The sequence below is a fragment of the Sorex araneus genome, chromosome 1 (genome assembly GCF_027595985.1).
Source record: "Sorex araneus isolate mSorAra2 chromosome 1, mSorAra2.pri, whole genome shotgun sequence".
Lineage (NCBI taxonomy): Eukaryota > Metazoa > Chordata > Mammalia > Eulipotyphla > Soricidae > Sorex > Sorex araneus.
The window spans coordinates 10,662,599-10,682,302 of record NC_073302.1 but is presented as its reverse complement, the minus strand read 5'-3'; the positions used below and the strand labels follow the sequence as shown (position 1 = coordinate 10,682,302).

General features: G+C 39.7%; 1 protein-coding gene across 1 annotated transcript in view; it reads right to left on the bottom strand.

The window, feature by feature from the left end:
- Positions 1-975: 975 nt before the first annotated feature.
- The window catches only part of LOC101547430 (olfactory receptor 1J4-like), a 46,137-nt gene continuing 27,408 nt past the window's right edge, over positions 976-19,704 (bottom strand). Inside the window, exon 2 of the mRNA XM_004613554.2 lies at positions 976-1,924. Coding sequence (XP_004613611.2) covers positions 976-1,924 — 949 coding nt within the window. The remainder of the gene's footprint in view (positions 1,925-19,704) is intronic.

Here is a 19,704-nt window from a genome sequence, read left to right as displayed (position 1 = left end):
CCAAACCAGTAAAAATGATGGGTCTCATTCCCCTGACTCTGAAAGAGCCTTTGATGTGGCACTGTTGAGAAGGACGAGTAAAGAGAGGCTTCTAAAATCTCAGGGCTAGGATAAATGGAGACGTTACTTAGACCACTTGAGAAAATCGACAATCAACGGGATGATAATGATGATGATGATGATGATTTTTATATTTTCAGGTCACATATGTCTATCATAACATACAAAAGTTCCATTATTTATGTAATTTACATATACTATGTATATATTTCATAATAACCTTTCAATCAGAAAGTTATGGATTGCTCTAATTCCTTCCTAATTCATCTTTATACTGTTGTGTCAGATTATAAAGAAAGTGCATAAACCTAAAAAGCATATCAAGTTTAATTTCTAATCATGTAATGCATACATTAAGTAGCCACTTGGGTCAAGACAGAAAACATTTATGACACTGCTGTGAAAATTAATTTGAAGAAGTACCTGAAATATTATAGAAGCAGAAAGTTTTCAAAATTGTGTCCTGAAACTTATATAATAAAAAGTGAATTTATATCAAACTGTACAATTATTGTAGGGGCTACCTCCAGTTTTGGGGAGATGGGGAATCTCAGTTATTCTTGGGTGGGGATGAACTGATAAAAAGGTATCTGATGACAATCCCGAGATTCTGAGGAAGGGTATAAATACATACTTAAGAGAAAATGCAAAGTAAACATTACAATTTTATAATGGAAATTCAGAATAATGTAAAATTGAAAACATAATTTCTGTAAGTCTTTCTATCGTCAACAATCTCTTTAGCTGTCAGTCTGGGTAATAAACGGGTAAACCTGTTTATGTCAGCAGAGTGGAACATGAGAATACCAACCTCTCTGAGATGCATGTGCATGTAAACAGGTTTATCAGAGCTTTCCGAACATAAATTCTTGTATAATAGCTTCCTTATTCTTTTGTATATATATGCATTTTATATCACTTAGACTTAATGAACATCATTTTATTAGCAAAAAATTTTAGTGCTTGTTTTATATCTCTATTTCTCAGGCAGTAGATGAAAGGGTTCAGCATGGGGGTGATTATCATATACATCACAGAAGCAGCTATTTCTTTACTACCAGACATGGCTGGCGAAGAAAAGAAGTACACTTCTGCAATGGTTCCATAGAATAAAGCCACAACGAGGAGATGGGAACCACAGGTAGAAAGGACTTTGAAGAATTTCTTAGCAGAAGGATTTTTCAGGACAGTGGCCCATATGCAGATATATGATCCCATGATAAAAGTGAATGGAATACTCACATACATTCCTCCCTCAACGAATATGAGCAGTTTATTGAGTGAAGTGTCTGAGCAGCTTACCTCCAGCAATACAGTGAGTTCGCAGAAGAAGTGCGGGATGATAATATCACCACAGAAGGACACTCGGATCAAGAGGAGAGTGTGCATCAGTGCATATAAAAAATTGATGATCCAAGACCAAGCTACTAATGAGATACACCGTGCCTGCCTCATGATCATGGTGTAGTGGAGTGGCTGACAGATGGCTACATACCTGTCATAGGCCATCACTGCAAGAAGGAAATTGTCGGAACAAACAAAAAATATTAAAAAATATACCTGAGAAATGCACCCTGAATAGGGGATGGACTTGTGATTACTCTGCATGTCCACCAACATCTTGGGAACCGTGACAGATGATAAACACATGTCGTTGAAGGCCAAGACACAGAGGAAGATGTACATGGGTGTGTGGAGTCGAGAGTCTATCCTGATGAGCAGGATAATGACCAGGTTCCCCAGCACGGTGGTCAGGTATATGACCAGGAAGAGGGTCAAGAACCAGCCCTGTTGTTCTGGTGGTATAGGGAGACCCTGGAGGAGGAATTCAGAAACTCTGGTCTCATTCTGTTTCTTCATGATGCTCCTCTTTCCTCTGGAAGTTAAATAGAGGGAAATGTTCAGCCCGAAAATCATAATATAGTAACCCAATTTTTATATGAAAGTGTTGGTTTTTTTTAACTAGACTTTGTTCACAACTCACGTGTATATAGGCATGAATCACCAAGTACCATTCAGGTTCTCATAATCCATCACATCGTCACAATTTTAATATATTTTCTTCTCTTTTTTTAAAAATCTTTTTAGTAGAGAATCACTGTGATGTACATTTGCAAACTTATGAACTTTTGTGTTTGCATTTCAGTCATACATTTATTGTTCACCCATCCCTCCACCAGTGCCCATTCACCTCCACCAATGATCTCAGTATCCCTTTCACCACCCATACCCCATCTGCCACCACCCCACCCTGCCTCTACTGCAGGGCATTCCCTTTTATTCTCTCTCCCTTTGGCTGTTGTAGTTTGCAATAGAGGTATTGAGTGACCTTCATGTTCGGTGTATAGTCTACTTTTAGATATTTTCTTAACCTGGAAAAATACTTTGAACAACAACTTAATTCATGCTCTGTACAAAGCACTATGGAAAGTGCTATAAACAAGAGTAAAGAAGCAGTGCAAAGTCTCAGTGTTGATGGAGTGTACAAAGTCATAATATCTAAGTGTGCAAAGTTCCATCCTTGCTATAGATAACGGAGAAAGGAATGACAATTCCATTTTAATGGAGAAAGGAATGACAATTCCAGAATCTCTCTACTAATTACAACACACTAGCTCTCCTACTCCTCATTTTTTAGCATGTCCTGACATGCTAAGTTACATACTCCAACATAGTTGAGGGAGAGAATCTTTACTTTTCTTTGTATTCAAGGTAGATAGCAGGATGGCCAGTTTTACTTAGACACTGAAATGCTCAGGGGCACTGTTGCTATCTCTCTAAATGCTCGAAGGTGAATAATGACAAATTTTTCTTAGAGATTGAACTGCTCAGGGACACTAGTTCTATCTCTCCGTGTTCTCTTAGGTGGATGGTGAATGATTATGTGAGGATACACCACAATAAGCTTAGAAACTATAACAATCAGAAGGCCTTGCTTTTCATAGGATTTAACTTTTGATTATTGTAGCCCTACACCCAGGAAAAGAGGATCAGACCATGTTGACAAAGAGGTTGAAATACTTCTTTAGACAGGCTTATTTGATAAGCCTTCTGTAAGTATTGTTTCAGAATTTGGAGATTTATGAACCTTGGGGATTTACAACAAAAACATTTAGTTTGAGGAAAGATTATAATCTGTCCTGAGACTGAATACTGATTATTTGCTAAACACTTTACTTAATGATTAGTGGATACCTTTCAACTTAAAAATCTCAATATAACATTTTGATCAAGACCAAGTCACTCTTTCTCTACCAGTGGAAACTGAATATAAGAGACAAACATAGCAGGTCCAGACTGTGCATTAGACCATTTCTGACCTTTGAGATACTGGAATCAAAGGAACAAGTTTGCATACTTACCTAGAGGAAAAATGCACCTGATCCTGCCTGCTCAATGCAGTAATGTGGCCATTATTAATGGACTCCTAAGTGTCTGTGGACATAAAGATGGGTCCCATTTACTCACAGATACCATCAGATATATGCTGTCCAGTTTGGACATCATTAATACTAATAAATACAGAGATATTCGACGACATTCAGAGATAACATAGGAGACATAAAGGAAGGCAAAGATAACACATCTCCACAGCACTGAGTTAGGATTTCGAAACTCCCCCATGCTGACCATGGGTAAACTTAGGAAATTTCTCCACCTGGCTGGTGAACATATGTATGTCTCTCAGACTCAGTATTTTCATGGCTAAACTTTGACACCTACTTACAAGTAGAGAACGTGGAAGAGATTGTTCAAGGGCAGGCTAGGTATTTGGCAATGAGGGTCCAAATCACACTCAGAGTGCTCTGCACTTGCTTCCTATGACTTTTCTGATGCTTTGTGCACTGACCTTAGGGAAAAGAATCTTTATGTCACATGTAGTTTTATTCATAGCTTTTGTTTAGATCTTGACTTTTCTCTAAGTCTCTCTGTTTATTTAAAAATTTTTTGAATATTAGTCTCATACACTGTTTAATATATTACAAAATGACTGCAATCACTTTGTGTCTGTCCCTTCCTTCTGACTCATTTACAGTAGAAACTAGGTTCAGGAAGACTGGTCCATGGTTGGAAACTTGCCAGGCATCGGAGGGAGAGGGCAGTTAGGATAGAGAGGTGACCACTAGGTCAATGACAGTTGGAAATGATCATTGTTCAAAGAACTTATTGCTGAAAGGAGGAAAAGGGGTCTACATGCTAATTATTCAGTATCTGTATTGCAAACTATAATACACAAAAGGAAAGAGAGAGAAAGAGAAAGATATAGAGAAAGAGAGAAGAAAGGTGTCCTTGTAGACGCATATTGGGAGTGTGATGGGAAGAATGGAAATGGGGACATCGGTTATCTGATGATTGTTCAATGAAAAAATGAAAATCTTGTTTTTGAGCCACACTTATGGCTCTTTGATTAGCGGTCCCTCCTGGTGTAGCCTGAGAACCATTAGACAATGCTTGAATTGAACCAGGTAACTGCAGGACAAATATCTTACCTTATATCCTATCTTTTCAGCCCCTCTTTGTCTGTTTTCTCTTACTGCATCGTCATAGATATCACATAGATGCAAACACTTGTTGAGGAAACACACATTTTATCATTTTACACAAGCAAGAAATCATCACACAGCATATGCACATGGGATGCATGTACATCCTTCTATGCACACAGAGATGTACTTTCTGCCCTACTATTATAAGCTTACTCTGATATCTTCACTCTTGGTAGATCAGGAGCCTTCTCATCCAGTTTGTATGTCGTCAGCGTCTGCAGTACTTAGGAGGAACAAAACAGTGGGATGGAGACTTCTGTGAGCCCATAATCTCCTGAGCTTTCTGTGTCTGTCCTTCACCTACAAGTCAATAAAGAAGCCATTTTATAAACCTCATAGAAGAATAAGTCAAAGTCCCTGAGCTCCTGGTTAAAGAAAGGAAGATAATTGCCACAGTCCATTTAGTCCTTTGGGAGGTGGTTGAGCAGAGCTGCTCAGGCCACCTAAGAGTGTTTTGCAAGTATCAAGGGTCCCTGGAATAGAACTGCCTGCTCTGGTCTGCTGAACACAGGAATGGCTGAGACGTTTCTAAACATAAATGAAGACAATGAACAGGTCTGATAGGGCTGGTTGTGGGACTCTACCAGACACTCCTAGTTGACCCTAAATAAGTAAATTAACTTCTCTCAGCCTTGTGTCAGAAGACTGAGAGAAGAATACTTAAGATAATGATTTTTTTCATTATAAATATTTTATTACTGTTTTATTAGATCATTCAAGCTCAGAAATACAGGTGCACAATACATGTCTAATGCTATAATAAACTTTGCATATTTTAGTAAAAGTTCACTCAATATCTTAGTCACTGCTATTGAATCAGAATTGATAGTGATTAATGGAGCTGCCAATTGATAAACATAGACTTCATTTGTTAACTTTTGAGTTACCTGCACTGTCCTCACAGAGCAGCACAGCTATGTGACACAACATTCAGGAAATCATCAGCACAATAACATACTCTCCATACTTAACAATACAAACACACGTTATTTTTCAGAGGCAGATAGGAGCATCATCCAGACCTTCAGAAAAAAGGTTCCAAGTACACTATCCTTCTCAAGATTCCCTTCAACCCACTTTCTTCAACTCACCACTTCCCTAGTTGTTATGATACATGAATATGATCTTCAGTGTAAAAGAAACTTCTTTATTATATCTGGTAAAATAATGCACTTTGGCATAAGTCTTTTCTTCTCTATTTCCTTTTGGGCATTATGTTTTGCAATGCACATATTGAACGTCCATCATTTATATCCATTTACCTACTTTCGAAGTTTTGATTCTTGTTCAGAGTGATCATTTTCAACAATTATTGTCATACTGGTCCTTTCTCTATCCTACCTGCCCTTTGTCCCGCCTCCCCCTCCATTGCATTTGTGGCAAGCTTCCAACCATTGACCAGTCCTCTTGGCTCCGGTTTGCACTGGCCTTAGATATTATTCTCATACTACTTTATTTTTTATATTCCACAGTTGAATGAGATCATTCTTTGTCTGTCCCTCTTTTTTATTTCATTGAATCACCGTGAGATAGTTATAAGATTCATGTTTGGGTTACATTCTCACAATGATCAAACACCTATCCTTCAACCAATGCTCATTCCCCACCACTGATATCCTGAGTACATCCATCCTTTCCTACCCTCCCCCTGCCTCCATGGCAGACAATATTCCCCATACAGTCTCTACCATTTAGGCATTATGTCTTTCAACACAGACACTGAGAAGTCATCATGTTTGTTCTATTATCTACTTTCAGCATGCAATCCCATCCCAACTGTTTCCTCCAGCCATCATTTTCTTAGTGATCCCTTCTCTATTCCATCTGCCTTCTCCCCTCTGCTCATGAAACAATCTTCAACTATGGGGCAATCCTCCTGGCCCTTGTATCTACTGTCCTTGGGTTTCAGCCTCATGTGTTGCTATCCTATACTTCATAAATGAGTGCAGTCCTTCTATGTCTGTCCCTCTCTTTCTGGCTCATTTCACTGAGCATGATCCTCTCCATGTCTATCCATTTATAAGTAAATTTCATGACTTCTGTCTCTCTCTTTCTGACTCATGTTTCAGCACGATTCTTTGCATGTCCATCAACCTATAATCAAATTTTATGACTTCATTTTTTCTAACCAATTCACAGTATCCCATTGTGCAGATGTACAACCATTGTTTCTTTATCCAGTAGTATGTTTTGGAGTATTCAGGTTATTTCTATATTCTGCTATTTTGAATAGTGTTGCAATGACCATAGAAGTGCACCTGGTGTTTCTGTTGTATGCTTTTGGAGCCCCAGGGTGCATTCCTAGACATGTTATTGCTTGGTCAATTGGGAGCTCATTTTTTAAAATTTTATTGAATCACCATGAGATACTTACAAGCTTTCATGTTTGGGTTACAATCTCACAATGTTCAAACACCAATCCCTCCACCAGTGCACATTCCTCACCACCAATATCCCGGGTATACTCCTCTTACTCACCCTCCCCTGCCTGCATGGCAGACAATATTCCCCATATTCTCTCTCTAATTTTGTGTATTATGGCTTTCAACACAGACACTGAGAGGTCATTATGTTTGGTCCATTATCTACTTTCGGCATGCATCTCCCATCTCAACTGTTTCCTCCAGCCACCATTTTTTAGTGATTCCTTCTCTATTCCATCTGCCTTCTTCTCTCCGCTCATGAAGCAGTCTTCCAAGTATGGGGCAATCATACTGGCCTTTGTATCTACTCTCCTTGGGTGTCAGCCTCATGTGATGTTAATGTATACTCGACAAATGAGTGCAGACCTTCTATCTCTGTCCCTCTCTTCTGACTCATTTAACTCAGCATGATACTCTCCTTGTCTATCCACTTATAAGCAAATTTCATGACTTCATCTCTCCTAACAGCTGCATAGTATTTCATTGTGTAGATGGACCAAAGTTTCTTTAACCAGTCATCTGTTCTAGGGTACTTGGGTTGTTTCCAGATTTCGACTATTGTGAACAGTGCTGCAATGAATATATAGGTACAAATGTCATTTCTTCTGTGCTTTTTTGTACCCTTGGGATATATTCCCAGAAGTGGTATTACAGGGTCATATGGCAGCTCAATTTCTGTTTTTTGAAGGACTGTCCTTATTGTTTTCCAGAAAGGTTCGACCAGTCGGCAATCCCACCAACAGTGAAAGAGCGTCCCTTTTCCCACCACATCCACACCAGCATATTCTTTTGAATATGTGCCAGTCTCTGTGGTGTGACATGATTTTCTCATTGTTGTTTTGATTTGCATCTCCCTGATGATTAGTTATGTGGAGCATTTTTTCATGTGCTTTATGGCCATTTGTATTTCTTTTTTGAAGAAATTTCTGTTCATTTCTTCTCCCCATTTTTTGATTAGGTTGGAGGTTTTTTCTTGTACAATTCTACTAGTGTCTTGTATAACCTGGATGTTATTCCCTTATCCGATGGGTATTGGTAAATGTTCTTTCTCCATTTTGTGGGCTCTTTCTGTATTTTGGTCACTGTTACTTTCGAAGCGCAGAAGCTTCTTAGTATGATGTAGTCCCATTGTTTATATTTGCTTCCACTTGGATGGTCAGTGCTGTTTCATCCTTAAAGATGCTTTTAGTTTCAATGTCATGGAGAGTTCTGCTTACATTTTCTTCTGTGAACCTTATAGATTCATGTCTGATATTGAGGTCTTTAATCCACTTTGATCTGACTTTTGTGCCTGGCATTAGACAGAGGTCAGAGTTCATTTTTTTTGCAGTAGCTTTCCAGTTTTCCCGGTACCACTTGTTGAAGAGGCTTTTCTTTTTCTACTTCACATTTCTTGCCTTAATTTTCAAAGATTAAGTGGCCATATACTTGGCGGTCTGTGACAGGATATTCAATTCTGTTCCATTGGTTTACAGGTCTGTTTTTATCCTAATACCATGCTGTTTTAATTACTACTGCTTTGTAGTAGAGACTGAAGTTGGAGAAGGTGATGCCACCCATCTTCTTTTTTCCAAGGATTGCTTTAGCTATTCGTGGGTGTTTATTGTTTCATATGAATTTCAGGAATATTTTGTCTATTTCTTTGAAAAATGTCATGGGTATCCTGATAGGGACCACATTAAATTTGTATAGTGCTTTGGGCAGTATTGCCATTTTGATAATGTTAATTCTCCCTAAGGAATAACGGTGGAGTTGAAAAGATGTGCCCAGAGCCGGAGGTACTTCGTCCTCTTAACCCCTCTTTGATGCTCTTGAAGGCATCCCAAGCAGCTTTCTTCCTCCTGCGCAGTTCTAACGCCAAGTCGTTCCTCATGTTCAGTTCTTGACCCAGGTACACATAAGCTGTTGCATTCGGAGATGTTCATTCCATTGAGAGAAAATGGAATGTCAGGGACTAGTTTGTTTTTCATGGACATTGTTTTGCTGAGATCAGTTGCAGTTCTATCTTTCCACACTCGTGGTCTATGTAGGTCAGCATTTGTGCCACTTGGCTAATGTTTGGTATTATTGGAACAATGTCATCAGCGAAGTGTCGATGGTGTAGTTTTCAACTATCTATCTTCACTCCCCTTCCTTCCCATTCCAGTCATGGCATGATGATCTCAAGGGTGGCACTAAAGAGTTTCGGTAAAATGGTATCACCCTGTCTAACCCCTCTTCTTACATCAATGATCACTTTGGTGATCAGAATGGTCAGATCCTGGTGGTGAATCCATAGTACAGCTTGCGGAGGATCTTGATATACTGAGTTTGAATGTCCTGTTTGGCTAGGGCTTCAATGACTGCTTCAGTCTCACCAGAATTGAACGCTTTCTTTTAATCAATGGACGTTTGAGCGGCATCTTGAACTCAAGCAAAACTTCAATGAGCTTGGTCACTGTATGGATATGGTCGATCATGCTGAATCCTTTTCGGAACCCGGCTTGCTTGCATGGTTGTCCTTCGTGTAGTGTTCTGCATATTCTATTCAGGATGAGTCGAGTGAACTACTTATAGAAGATGAACAACAGGCAGATTGTTGCCGATGCTGGTGTCCGCTTGAGCAAATCAAAGATCAACGGGATGAAAAGTGATAGAAGTGAATTCTCCCTATCCATGAGCAGGGGATGTGTCTCTATTTCCTAGTGTCCTTTTTTTTATTTCTTGAAGTAGTGTTTTCTTATTTTCCTTGTATAGGTCCTTCACCTCTTTGGCTAAGCCTATTCCAAGGTACTTGATTTTCTGAGGTTCTTTTGTGAAAGGGATTGTTTTTTTTAAATGTCTCTTTCTTCTTTTTCATTATTTGTATATAAGGAAGCCATGGACTTTTGGGTGTTGATTTTGTAGCCTGCCACTTTACTATATTAACCTATTGTTTCTAGGAGCTTTTCTGTAGAGTCTTTAGGGTTTTCCAAATATAGTATCATATCGTTGTAAATAGTGATAATTTGACCTCTTCCTTTCCTATCTGGATGCCCTTGATATCTTTTTCTTGTCTAACTGCTATGGCCAGGACTTCCAGTACTATATTGAATGGAAGTGACAAAGTGGGCAACCTTGCCTTGTGCTCGATCTTAGAGGGAAGGCTTTTCGTTTTTACCCATTGAGAATGATACTTGCCGTGGGCTTGCGGTAGATGGCTTTGACTATATTGAGGAAAGTTCCTTCGATGCCCATTTTGTTGAGAGTTTTCCTAATAAGTGGGTGCTGAATCTTCTCAAATGCTTTCTTTGCATCTATTGATATGATCATACGGTTTTTATTATTTCTTTTCGTGATATGATGAATTATATTGATTGAATTGCGAATGTTAAACCATTCTTGCATCCCTGGGATGAATTCTACTTAGTCATGGTGTATGATCTTTTTGATGAGACGTTGGATTCTATTTGCTAATATTTTGTTGAGGATCTTTGCATCTGTGTTCATCAGGGATATCTGTCTGTAATTCTCTTTCTTTGTGGTATCTTTGTCTGTTTATGGTATCAGAGTGATAGTTGCTTCATAGAAACTGTTTGGAAGTGTTTTTGATACTTCAGTTTCCTGGAAAAGATTAAAGAGGACTGGGAGTAAGTCCTCTTTAAAGGTTTGGAAGAATTTACTAGTGAATCCATCTGGGCCAGGACTTTTTTTTTAATTAGTTTATTTTTAATTAGAGAGTCATCGTGAGGGTAGAGTTACAGATCCATACATCTTTGTGCTCATGTTTCCCCCATACAAAGTTCGATAACCCATCCCTTCACCAGTGCCCATTCTCCACCACAAGTAAACCCAGCATCCCTCCCCCCCTCCCCAGTCCCGTCTCCCCCCACCCCACCCTGCCACTATGGCAGGGTATTCCCTTTTGTTCTCTCTCTCTGATTAGGTGTTGTGGTTTGCAATAAAGGTGTTGAGTGGCCATTGTGTTCAGTCTCTAGTCTGTATTTGGCTCACATCACCCTTCCCCCACATGACCTCCAACCACATTTTACTTGGTGGTCCCTTCCCTGAGTTACCCAGAATGATAGACCAGCCTCCAAGCCATGGAGACAACCTCCTGGTGCTTATTTCTACTATTGTTGGGCGTTAGTCTTATAGTCTATTATTCTATATTTCACAGATGAGTGCAATCTTTCTATGTCTCTCTCTTTCTTTCTGACTCATTTCACTTAGCATGATACTTTCCATGTTGATCCACTTATATGCAAAAGTCATGACCTCATTTTTTCTAACAGATGCATAGTATTCCATTGTATAGATGTACCAGCGTTTCTTCAACCAGTCATCTGTTCTAGGGCACTCGGGTTTTTTCCAGATTCTGGCTATTGTAAACAGTGCTGCGGTGAACATATAAGTGCATATGTCACTTCGACTATACTTTTTGGCTTTTCTGGGATATATTCCCAGCAGTGGTATTGTTCGGTCAAATGGGAGCTCAACCTCTAGTTTTTTGAGAATCGTCCATACTGTTTTCCAAAAGGGCTGAACTAGCCGGCATTCCCACCAGCAGTGTAGAAGGGTCCCTTTCTCCCCACATCCTCTCCAACAGCGGTTGCTTTTGTTCTTTTGGATGTGTGCGAGTCTCTGTGGTGTGATGTGGTATCTCATGGTTGTTTTGATCTGTATCTCCCTAATGATTAGTGATGTAGAGCATTTTTTCATGTGCCTTTTGGCCATTCATATCTCTTTCTTGTTAAATTTTCTGTTCATTTCTTCGCCCCATTTTTTGATGGGGTTGGATGTTTTCTTTTTGTAGAGTTCAACCAGTGCTTTATACACCATTGATATTAACCCCTTATCTGATGGGTATTGTGTAAATATCCTTTCCCATTCTGTAGATAGTCTTTGTATTCTGGTCACTGTATCTTTTGCGGTGCAGAAGCTTTTTAGCTTAATGTAGTCCCATTTGTTGATCTCTGTTTTTACTAGATTGTTTAGTTCCGTGTCATCTTTGAAGATACCTTTATCTTCAATATCGTAGAGGGTTTTGCCGACCTTGTCTTCAATGTACCTTATGGTTTGTGGTCTGATGTTGAGGTCTTTAATCCATTTTGATCTACTTTTGTGCATGGTGTCAGGTCGAGTTCTAAGCCCATTTTTTTGCATGTGGTTGTCCAGTTGTGCCAGCATCATTTCTTTTTTATTTATTTATTTATTTATTTTAAATTTATTTATTTTTAATTAGAGAATCACCGTGAGGGTACAGTTACAGATTTATACACTTTTGTGCTTATACTTCCCTCATACAAAGTTTGGGAACCCATCCCTTCACCAGTGCCCATTCTCCACTACCCGTAAACCCAGTGTCCCTCCCACCCTCCCCAATCCCATCTCCCCCCCACCCCACCCTGCCACTGTGGCAGGGCATTCACTTCTGTTCTCTCTCTCTAATTAGCTGTTGTGGTTTGCAATAAAGGTGTTGAGTGGCCGCTGTGCTCAGTCTCTAGCCCTCATTCAGCCCGCAACTCCCTTCCCCCACATGGCCTTCGACTACAATGTAGTTGGTGATCGCTTCTCTGAGTTGACCTTTCCCCGGAACGTGAGGCCAGCCTCGAAGCCATGGAGTCAACCTCCTGGTACTTATTTCTACAGTTCTTGGGTGATAGTCTCCCACTCTGTTATTCTATATACCATAGATGAGTGCAATCTTTCTATGTCTGTCTCTCTCTTTCTGACTCATTTCACTCAGCATGAAACTTTTCATGCCCATCCACTTGACTACAAAATTCTTGACCTCCTTTTTTCTAACAGCTGCATAGTATTCCATTGTATAGATGTACCAAAGTTTCCTCAACCAGTCATCCGTTCTGGGGCATTCGGGTTTTTTCCAGATTCTGGCTATTGTAAACAGTGCCAGCATCATTTCTTAAAGAGGCTTTCCTTGCTCCACTTCACATCTCTTGCTCCTTTATCAAATATTAGATGATCATACATTTGAGGTTGTGTGTGGGGATATTCCACCCTGTTCCATTGGTCTGCAGCTCTGCCTTTGTTCCAGTACCATGCTGTTTTAATTGTTACCGCTTTTTAGTAGAGTTTAAGGTTGGGGAGGGTGATGCCTCCCATCATCTTTTCCCCAAGAATTGTTTTAGCTATCCGTGGGCGTTTATTGTTCCATATAAATTTCAGGATTGCTTGCTCCGCTTCTTTGAAGAATGCCATCAACTTGCACACAAAAGTCCTTTGTCAAAGGAGCATAGCCCAAAACCTTCAGTTGAGGTTCCTCCCAAGCTAACGAGAGCTCCCGATAGTAAAGCCCATAACAACATGAAGAAACAGAGAAAATCCCCACCAGCAGGAGAGAACCAAGAAAACATCTCACTAACCTCAGCAGAGACCTCCCAGAAATACATCCTCCTCTCAGATAAAGAATTCAGAGAGGAAATTGTGAGGATGGTTCACAAATTCAAAGAAACTATGGAACGTTCATCCAATAAATTAAGGGAGGATATGGATGCAGCATCGGAATGCTCCACCAAGATAATCCAGGAAGAAATGAGAGCAGAAATTTCAAAGCTACGAACAGAAGTCACACAACTAAAAGAATCAGTAGATGAAATTAAAAACTCCACAGGAGCCCTCAGTAGTAGAATGACTACAGCCGAAGACAGAATCAGTGAGCTTGAAGATGAGCTGCACAAAGCATATAGGCAACAACAAATAATGGCAAAAGCCCTCAAAATGGCTCTAGAGCGAGTTAGAGTCCTAGGGGATGACCTCAGGAGAAACAATATAAGAGTCATGGGAGTGCTGGAACCACACGGAACGAATCCCAATGAAAAAAGCACCATTAAAGACATCATTGCAAAAAATTCCCAGAGCTAGAGAATGCGGACATCCAGATACAAGGAGTCCGAAGGGTGCCAGCTAAAAGGGACCCAAATGGGCCAGGACTTTTGTTCTTGGGGAGACTTTTTATTGCCGTTTCAATTACCTTGACGGCCATAGGTATTCCAGGTCTTCTTGGTTATACCTTTGGATGCTATAGGAGTCTTTGAATTTACGCATTTACTGAAGGATTTCGTGTTTCATGGCATAATGATTCTCAAAGTAATCTCTGAGGATACTTTCTGTAATTTCTGTTGTGATGTCCCCGTTTTCATTTTTGACTCTGTTTACTAGGGTTTTCTCTCTCCCTTTTTGTGTGTATTGCTAGAGGTTTATCGACCTTTTTTATTTTCTCAAAGAACCAGCTCTTCTTTGATCTCTCCGATTTTTTTTTGGTTTCATTCTTGTTAATTTCTGCTCTGAGTTTTATTATTTCCTTCCCCCTGTTCAGATTGGGCTCCTTCTGTTGGTCATTCTCCAAGCTCTGAAACTGTGAGATTAGATTACTTATGTGGGCTCGCTCCTCCTTCCTGAGGAATGCTTATAGAGCTATGAACTTTCCTCTTAACATAGCTTTGCTGTGTCCCATAAGTTTTGGTAACTTGTGTCCTCATTTTCATTCATTTCCAGGAATCTTTTGATTTCCTCTTTGATTTCATTTCTAAGCTACTTGTTGTCCAATAGTGAGATGTTTAATTTCCAGATGTTTGATTTCATTTTCTGAAAATTAAACAACTCAGTGTGAAACAACGAGTGGGTCAGAAAGGAAATCAAGGAAAAATCAAAAGATACCTGGAAAAAATGAGAATAAAGACACAAGCTACCAGAACCTGTGAGACATAGCTAAAGCTATGTTAAGGGGAACATTTATAGTTCTACAAGAATTTCTCAGGAAGGACGAAAGGGCTCACATAAATAACTTGATTTCACAGCTCAATTTCTTAGAAAAGGACAATCAAACACAGCCCAAACCAGGCAGAAGGAAAGAAATAATAAAACTTAGAGTAGAAGTTAACGACATGGAAAGCCAAAAAACAATCTGAAAGATCAATGAAACCAAGACCTGGTTCTTTGAGAAAATAAACAAGATTGATAAACCACTAACAAGACTCACAAAGAAATGGAAAGAACCCTAATAAACTGCATCAGAAATGAAAACTGGGGCATTACAACAGAAGCCAAAGAAATTCAAAAGATCATCAGAGATTACTTTGAAAGCCTGTATGCCATGACACAAGAGAACCTAGAAGAAATAGATAAATTCCTGAATTCCTATAACCTACCAAAATTGAACCAAGAAGATCTGGAATGCCTGAATAGACCTATTGATACCAAGGAAATTGAAGCTGTAATCAAAAATCTTCCCAAAATCAAAAGCTCAGGTTCAGATGGATTCATAGTGAATTCTTCCAAACATTTAAAGAGGACCTATTGCCAATACCTTTCAAGCTTTTCCAGGAAATTTAAGAAACAGAAACTCTCCCAAACAGTTTCTATGAGGCACATATCTTCCTAATACAAAAAGCAAACAGAGACACCACCAAAAAAGAAAACTACAGGCCAACATTTCTGATGAATATGAATGCAAAGATCCTCAACAAAATATTAGCAAATAGAATCAAACAACTCACCAAAAGGATCATCCACCACGACCAAGTGGGAAACATCCAGGGATGCAAGGATGGTTTAGCAATTCAGAAGTGAATCAACATAATGCATCATAACAACAAAAGAAAATATGAAAACCATATGATAATACCATTTGACAAGATACAGCATCTGTTTCTAATGAAAACTTTCACCAAAATCGGTATTGAAGGAAATTTCCTCAATGTTTTCAAAGCCATATACCACAAGCCTATGGCAATAATTACATTCAATGGTGAAAAAAGATCAGGGACAAGACAAGGATGTCCAGTCTCAACACTTCTGTTCAACACAGTACTGGAAGAACTTACAATAACAGTTAGGAAAGAAAAAGATATTAAAGGCATCCAAATAAGAAAGAAAGAAATCAAGCTCTCACTATTCATACATGATATGATACTATATTTAGAGAACCTCTATCAAAAAGCTCTTAGAAACAATAGTAAAGTATAGTAAAGTTGCAGGCTATTAAATCAATACTCAAAGCTTCTTTGCTTTTCTATACGCAAATAATGAGAGACAAGAAAATGACATGAAAAAACCAATCCCGTTCACAATTATGCCTCAGAAAATCAAGTACCTCGGCCTCGCAGTGGGGGGCCCGCTCAGAACCCCCCAGCCCCTCCTGGCAGCTCTCAGCCATCTAGCCCACCACGCCTGACCCCTCCCTCCCCTGTCCGGCAGGTAAATTGGCATTTCCCCTTGGAGACCCTGCCCCACCTGGAGAAGCGCTCCCTGCGTCCCCTGCCCGAGGTTGGGGGCCTGCTCGGAACCCCCCGCCCCACCTGGCAGCTCTCAGCCATCTCGCCCACCACGCCTGACCCCTCCCTCCCCTGTCCGGCAGGTTAGTGGAGTGTCCTCTCGTTAGAGGGCGTGGTCTCATAGTGGGCGTGGCCTCTTTCTGGAGCCGCGCCCGCTTATGCGGCGCAGGTTTTTTTTTTTTTTTTTTTTTTTTTTTTTTTAGCATTCCATGCATTGTCCTTTGGCCACAATTGATAGAACCCACTCCTCTGAAGAACTCCCTGGTCATCTTAGTCACTATATGTTAATAGTCAAGTAACCTGCCTATCCTAACTTCACGAAAACTGTCAGCGAACAGATAGAGTTGCACATAAAAGTCCGTTTTAAAAAGAGCATAGCCCCACATCTTCAGTTGAGTTCCCTCCCAAGCTATGGAGAGCACAAGATAGTAAAGCCCATAAAAACATGAAGAAACAGAGAAAATCCCCCCCACCAGGAGATATCCAAGAAAATATCTCACTAACTTCAGCAGCAACCTCCCAGAAATACAACCTCCTCTCGGATAAAGAATTCAGAGAGGAAATTGTCAGGATGGTTCACGAACTCAAAGCAACTATGGAACAAACTTCCAATAAATTAAGGGAGGATATGGATGCAGCATTGGAACATTCCACCAAGATAATTCAGGAAGAAATGAGAGCAGAAATTTCAAAGCTACGAACAGAAGTCGCACAACTAAAAGAATCAGTAGATGAAATAAAAAACTCGGTAGGAGCCCTCAATAGTAGAATGACTACAGCCGAAGACAGAATCAGTGAGCTTGAAGATGAGATGCACAAAGCATATAGACAACAGCAAATAATGGCAAAAGACCTCAAAATGGTTCTAGAGCGAGTTAGAGTCCTAGAGGATGACTTCAGGAGAAACAACATAAGAATCATGGGAATGCCGGAACCACATGGAACCAATCCCAATGAAAAAAACACCATTAAAGACATCATTGCTAAAAAATTCCCAGAGCTAGAGAATGCGGACATCCAGATCTAAGGAGTCCAAAGGGTGCCAGCTAAAAGGGACCTAAATAGAAAATCACCAAGGCATATCATAGTCAGAATGATGGAGGCCGTGGATAGAGACACAATACTGCAAGCAGCAAGATCAAAGAAGGAGATCATATACAAAGGAGAACCCCTTAGATTCACAGCAGACCTATCAGAAGAAACCCTCCAAGCCCGAAACAATGGTGGGATATAGTGAAAAAACTTAATGAAATGAATGCCTCACCAAGAATATTCTACCCGGCTAAACTCTCAGTTAAACTTGAAGGAACCACACTATTTCACGGACAAGCAGCAGCTCAGGAACTTCATAGACTCAAGACCAAATTTAAAAGAAGGATTCAAAGGGCTACTATAAGACAAGGAAAAAAACCTACAAGAACAACAAACCCTACAGAAAAATGACACAAAATCCCATGATAATAATTTCTCTTAATGTTAACGGTCTAAATGCACCAATCAAGAGGCACAGAGTGGCAAAATGGATTCGGAAACTAAACCCAACTGTCTGCCGCCTACAAGAAACACATCTGAATAGTCAGAACAAACACAGACTGAAAATCAAAGGATGGAAAACAATCCTGCAAACAAACAGCCCACTCAAAAAAAAGAGGGGGTGGCCATACTAGTATCCTATAGCATAGATTTCAGGCTGAAAAAGATCAGAAGGGATAGCAAAGGTCATTTTCTATTCATCAAGGGATATGTACAACAGGAAGAAATCACACTCCTAAACGTATACGCACCTAATGAACGACCAGCTAAATACTTAAAAGAACTCCTAACAGAATTTAAGGAGGACATAACTAGCAACACGATAGTAGTAGGAGACTTCAACACTGCTTTATCACCTCTGGATAGATCGACAAGAACAACACTCAGCAAGGAAAAGATGGCCCTGAAAGAAGAAATGGAGGAGAGAGGTCTAATAGACCTATACAGGGCTATATACCCCAAAAAGAAAGAATACACATTCTTTTCCAGCGCACACGGAACGTTTTCCAAAATAGACCACATTCTGGGCCACAAATTATACCTTAATAGAATTGGGAAGATAGAAATTGTATCAGCTATCTTCTCAGACCATGATGCACTGAAGATGGAAGTTAATCACACACAGACACAGAGAACCAAATCAAACACTTGGAAATTAAATAACTCAGTATTGAACAATGAGTGGGTCACGAAGGAAATAAAGGAAGAAATCAAGAGATACCTCGAAAAAAATGAGAATGAAGACACAAGCTACCAGAAACTATGGGACGCAGCTAAAGCTGTGTTAAGGGGAAAATTTATAGCTATGCAAGCCTTCCTCAGAAAGGAAGAAAGGGCCTATATAGACACCTTGACTTCGCAGCTCAAGATAGTAGAAGAGGACCAGCAAAAGGAACCCAAACTAGATCGAAGGAAAGAAATAATAAAACTTAGGGCAGAAATTAATGATATGGAAATCCGAAAAACAATCCGAAAGATCAATGAAACGAAGAGCTGGTTCTTCGAGAAAATAAATAAGATTGATAAACCGCTAGCAAGACTCACAAAGAAAGAAAGAGAGAAAACCCTAATAAACCAAATCAAAAATCAAATGGGGGACATCACAACAGAAACCAAGGAGATTCAAAGGATCATCAGAGACTACTTTGAAAGTCTGTATGCCACGGAACAAGATAACCTAAAAGAAATGGACAATTCCTTGGCTCCTACAATTTTCCAAGACCGAGCCACGAAGACGTGAAATACCTCAATAGGCCCATAAATATCAAGGAAATCGAAACTGTAATCAAAAGTCTTCCCAAAAACAAAAGCCCAGGTCCAGACGGATTCACTGGCGAATTCTTCCAAACATTTAAAGAAGACTAGTTGCCAGTTCTCCTCAAGCTTTTCCAGGAAATTGAAAATACAGGAACCTTTCTGAACAGTTTCTACGAGGCACATATCTCCCTAATACAAAAAGCAAACAAAGACACCACTAACAAAGAAAACTATAGACCAATATCCTTGATGAACACCGATGCGAAGATCCTCAACAAAATAGTAGCAAATAGAATCCAACAACTCATCAAAAAGATCATACACCATGACCAAGTGGGATTCATCCCAGGGATGCAAGGATGGTTTAACATTCAGAAATCAATCAACATAATCCATCACATCAACTAAAGTAAAGATAAAAACCATATGATCATATCAATAATGCAGAGTAAGCATTTGACAAGATCCAACACCCATTCATGATAAAAACTCTCACCAAAATGGGTTTTGGAGGAACTTTTCTCAAGATAGTCAAAGACATCTACCACGAACCTTGGGCAAGCATTATCATCAATGGAGAAAAACTAAGGGCTTTTCCTCTAAGATTGGGGGCAAGACAAGGATGACCAC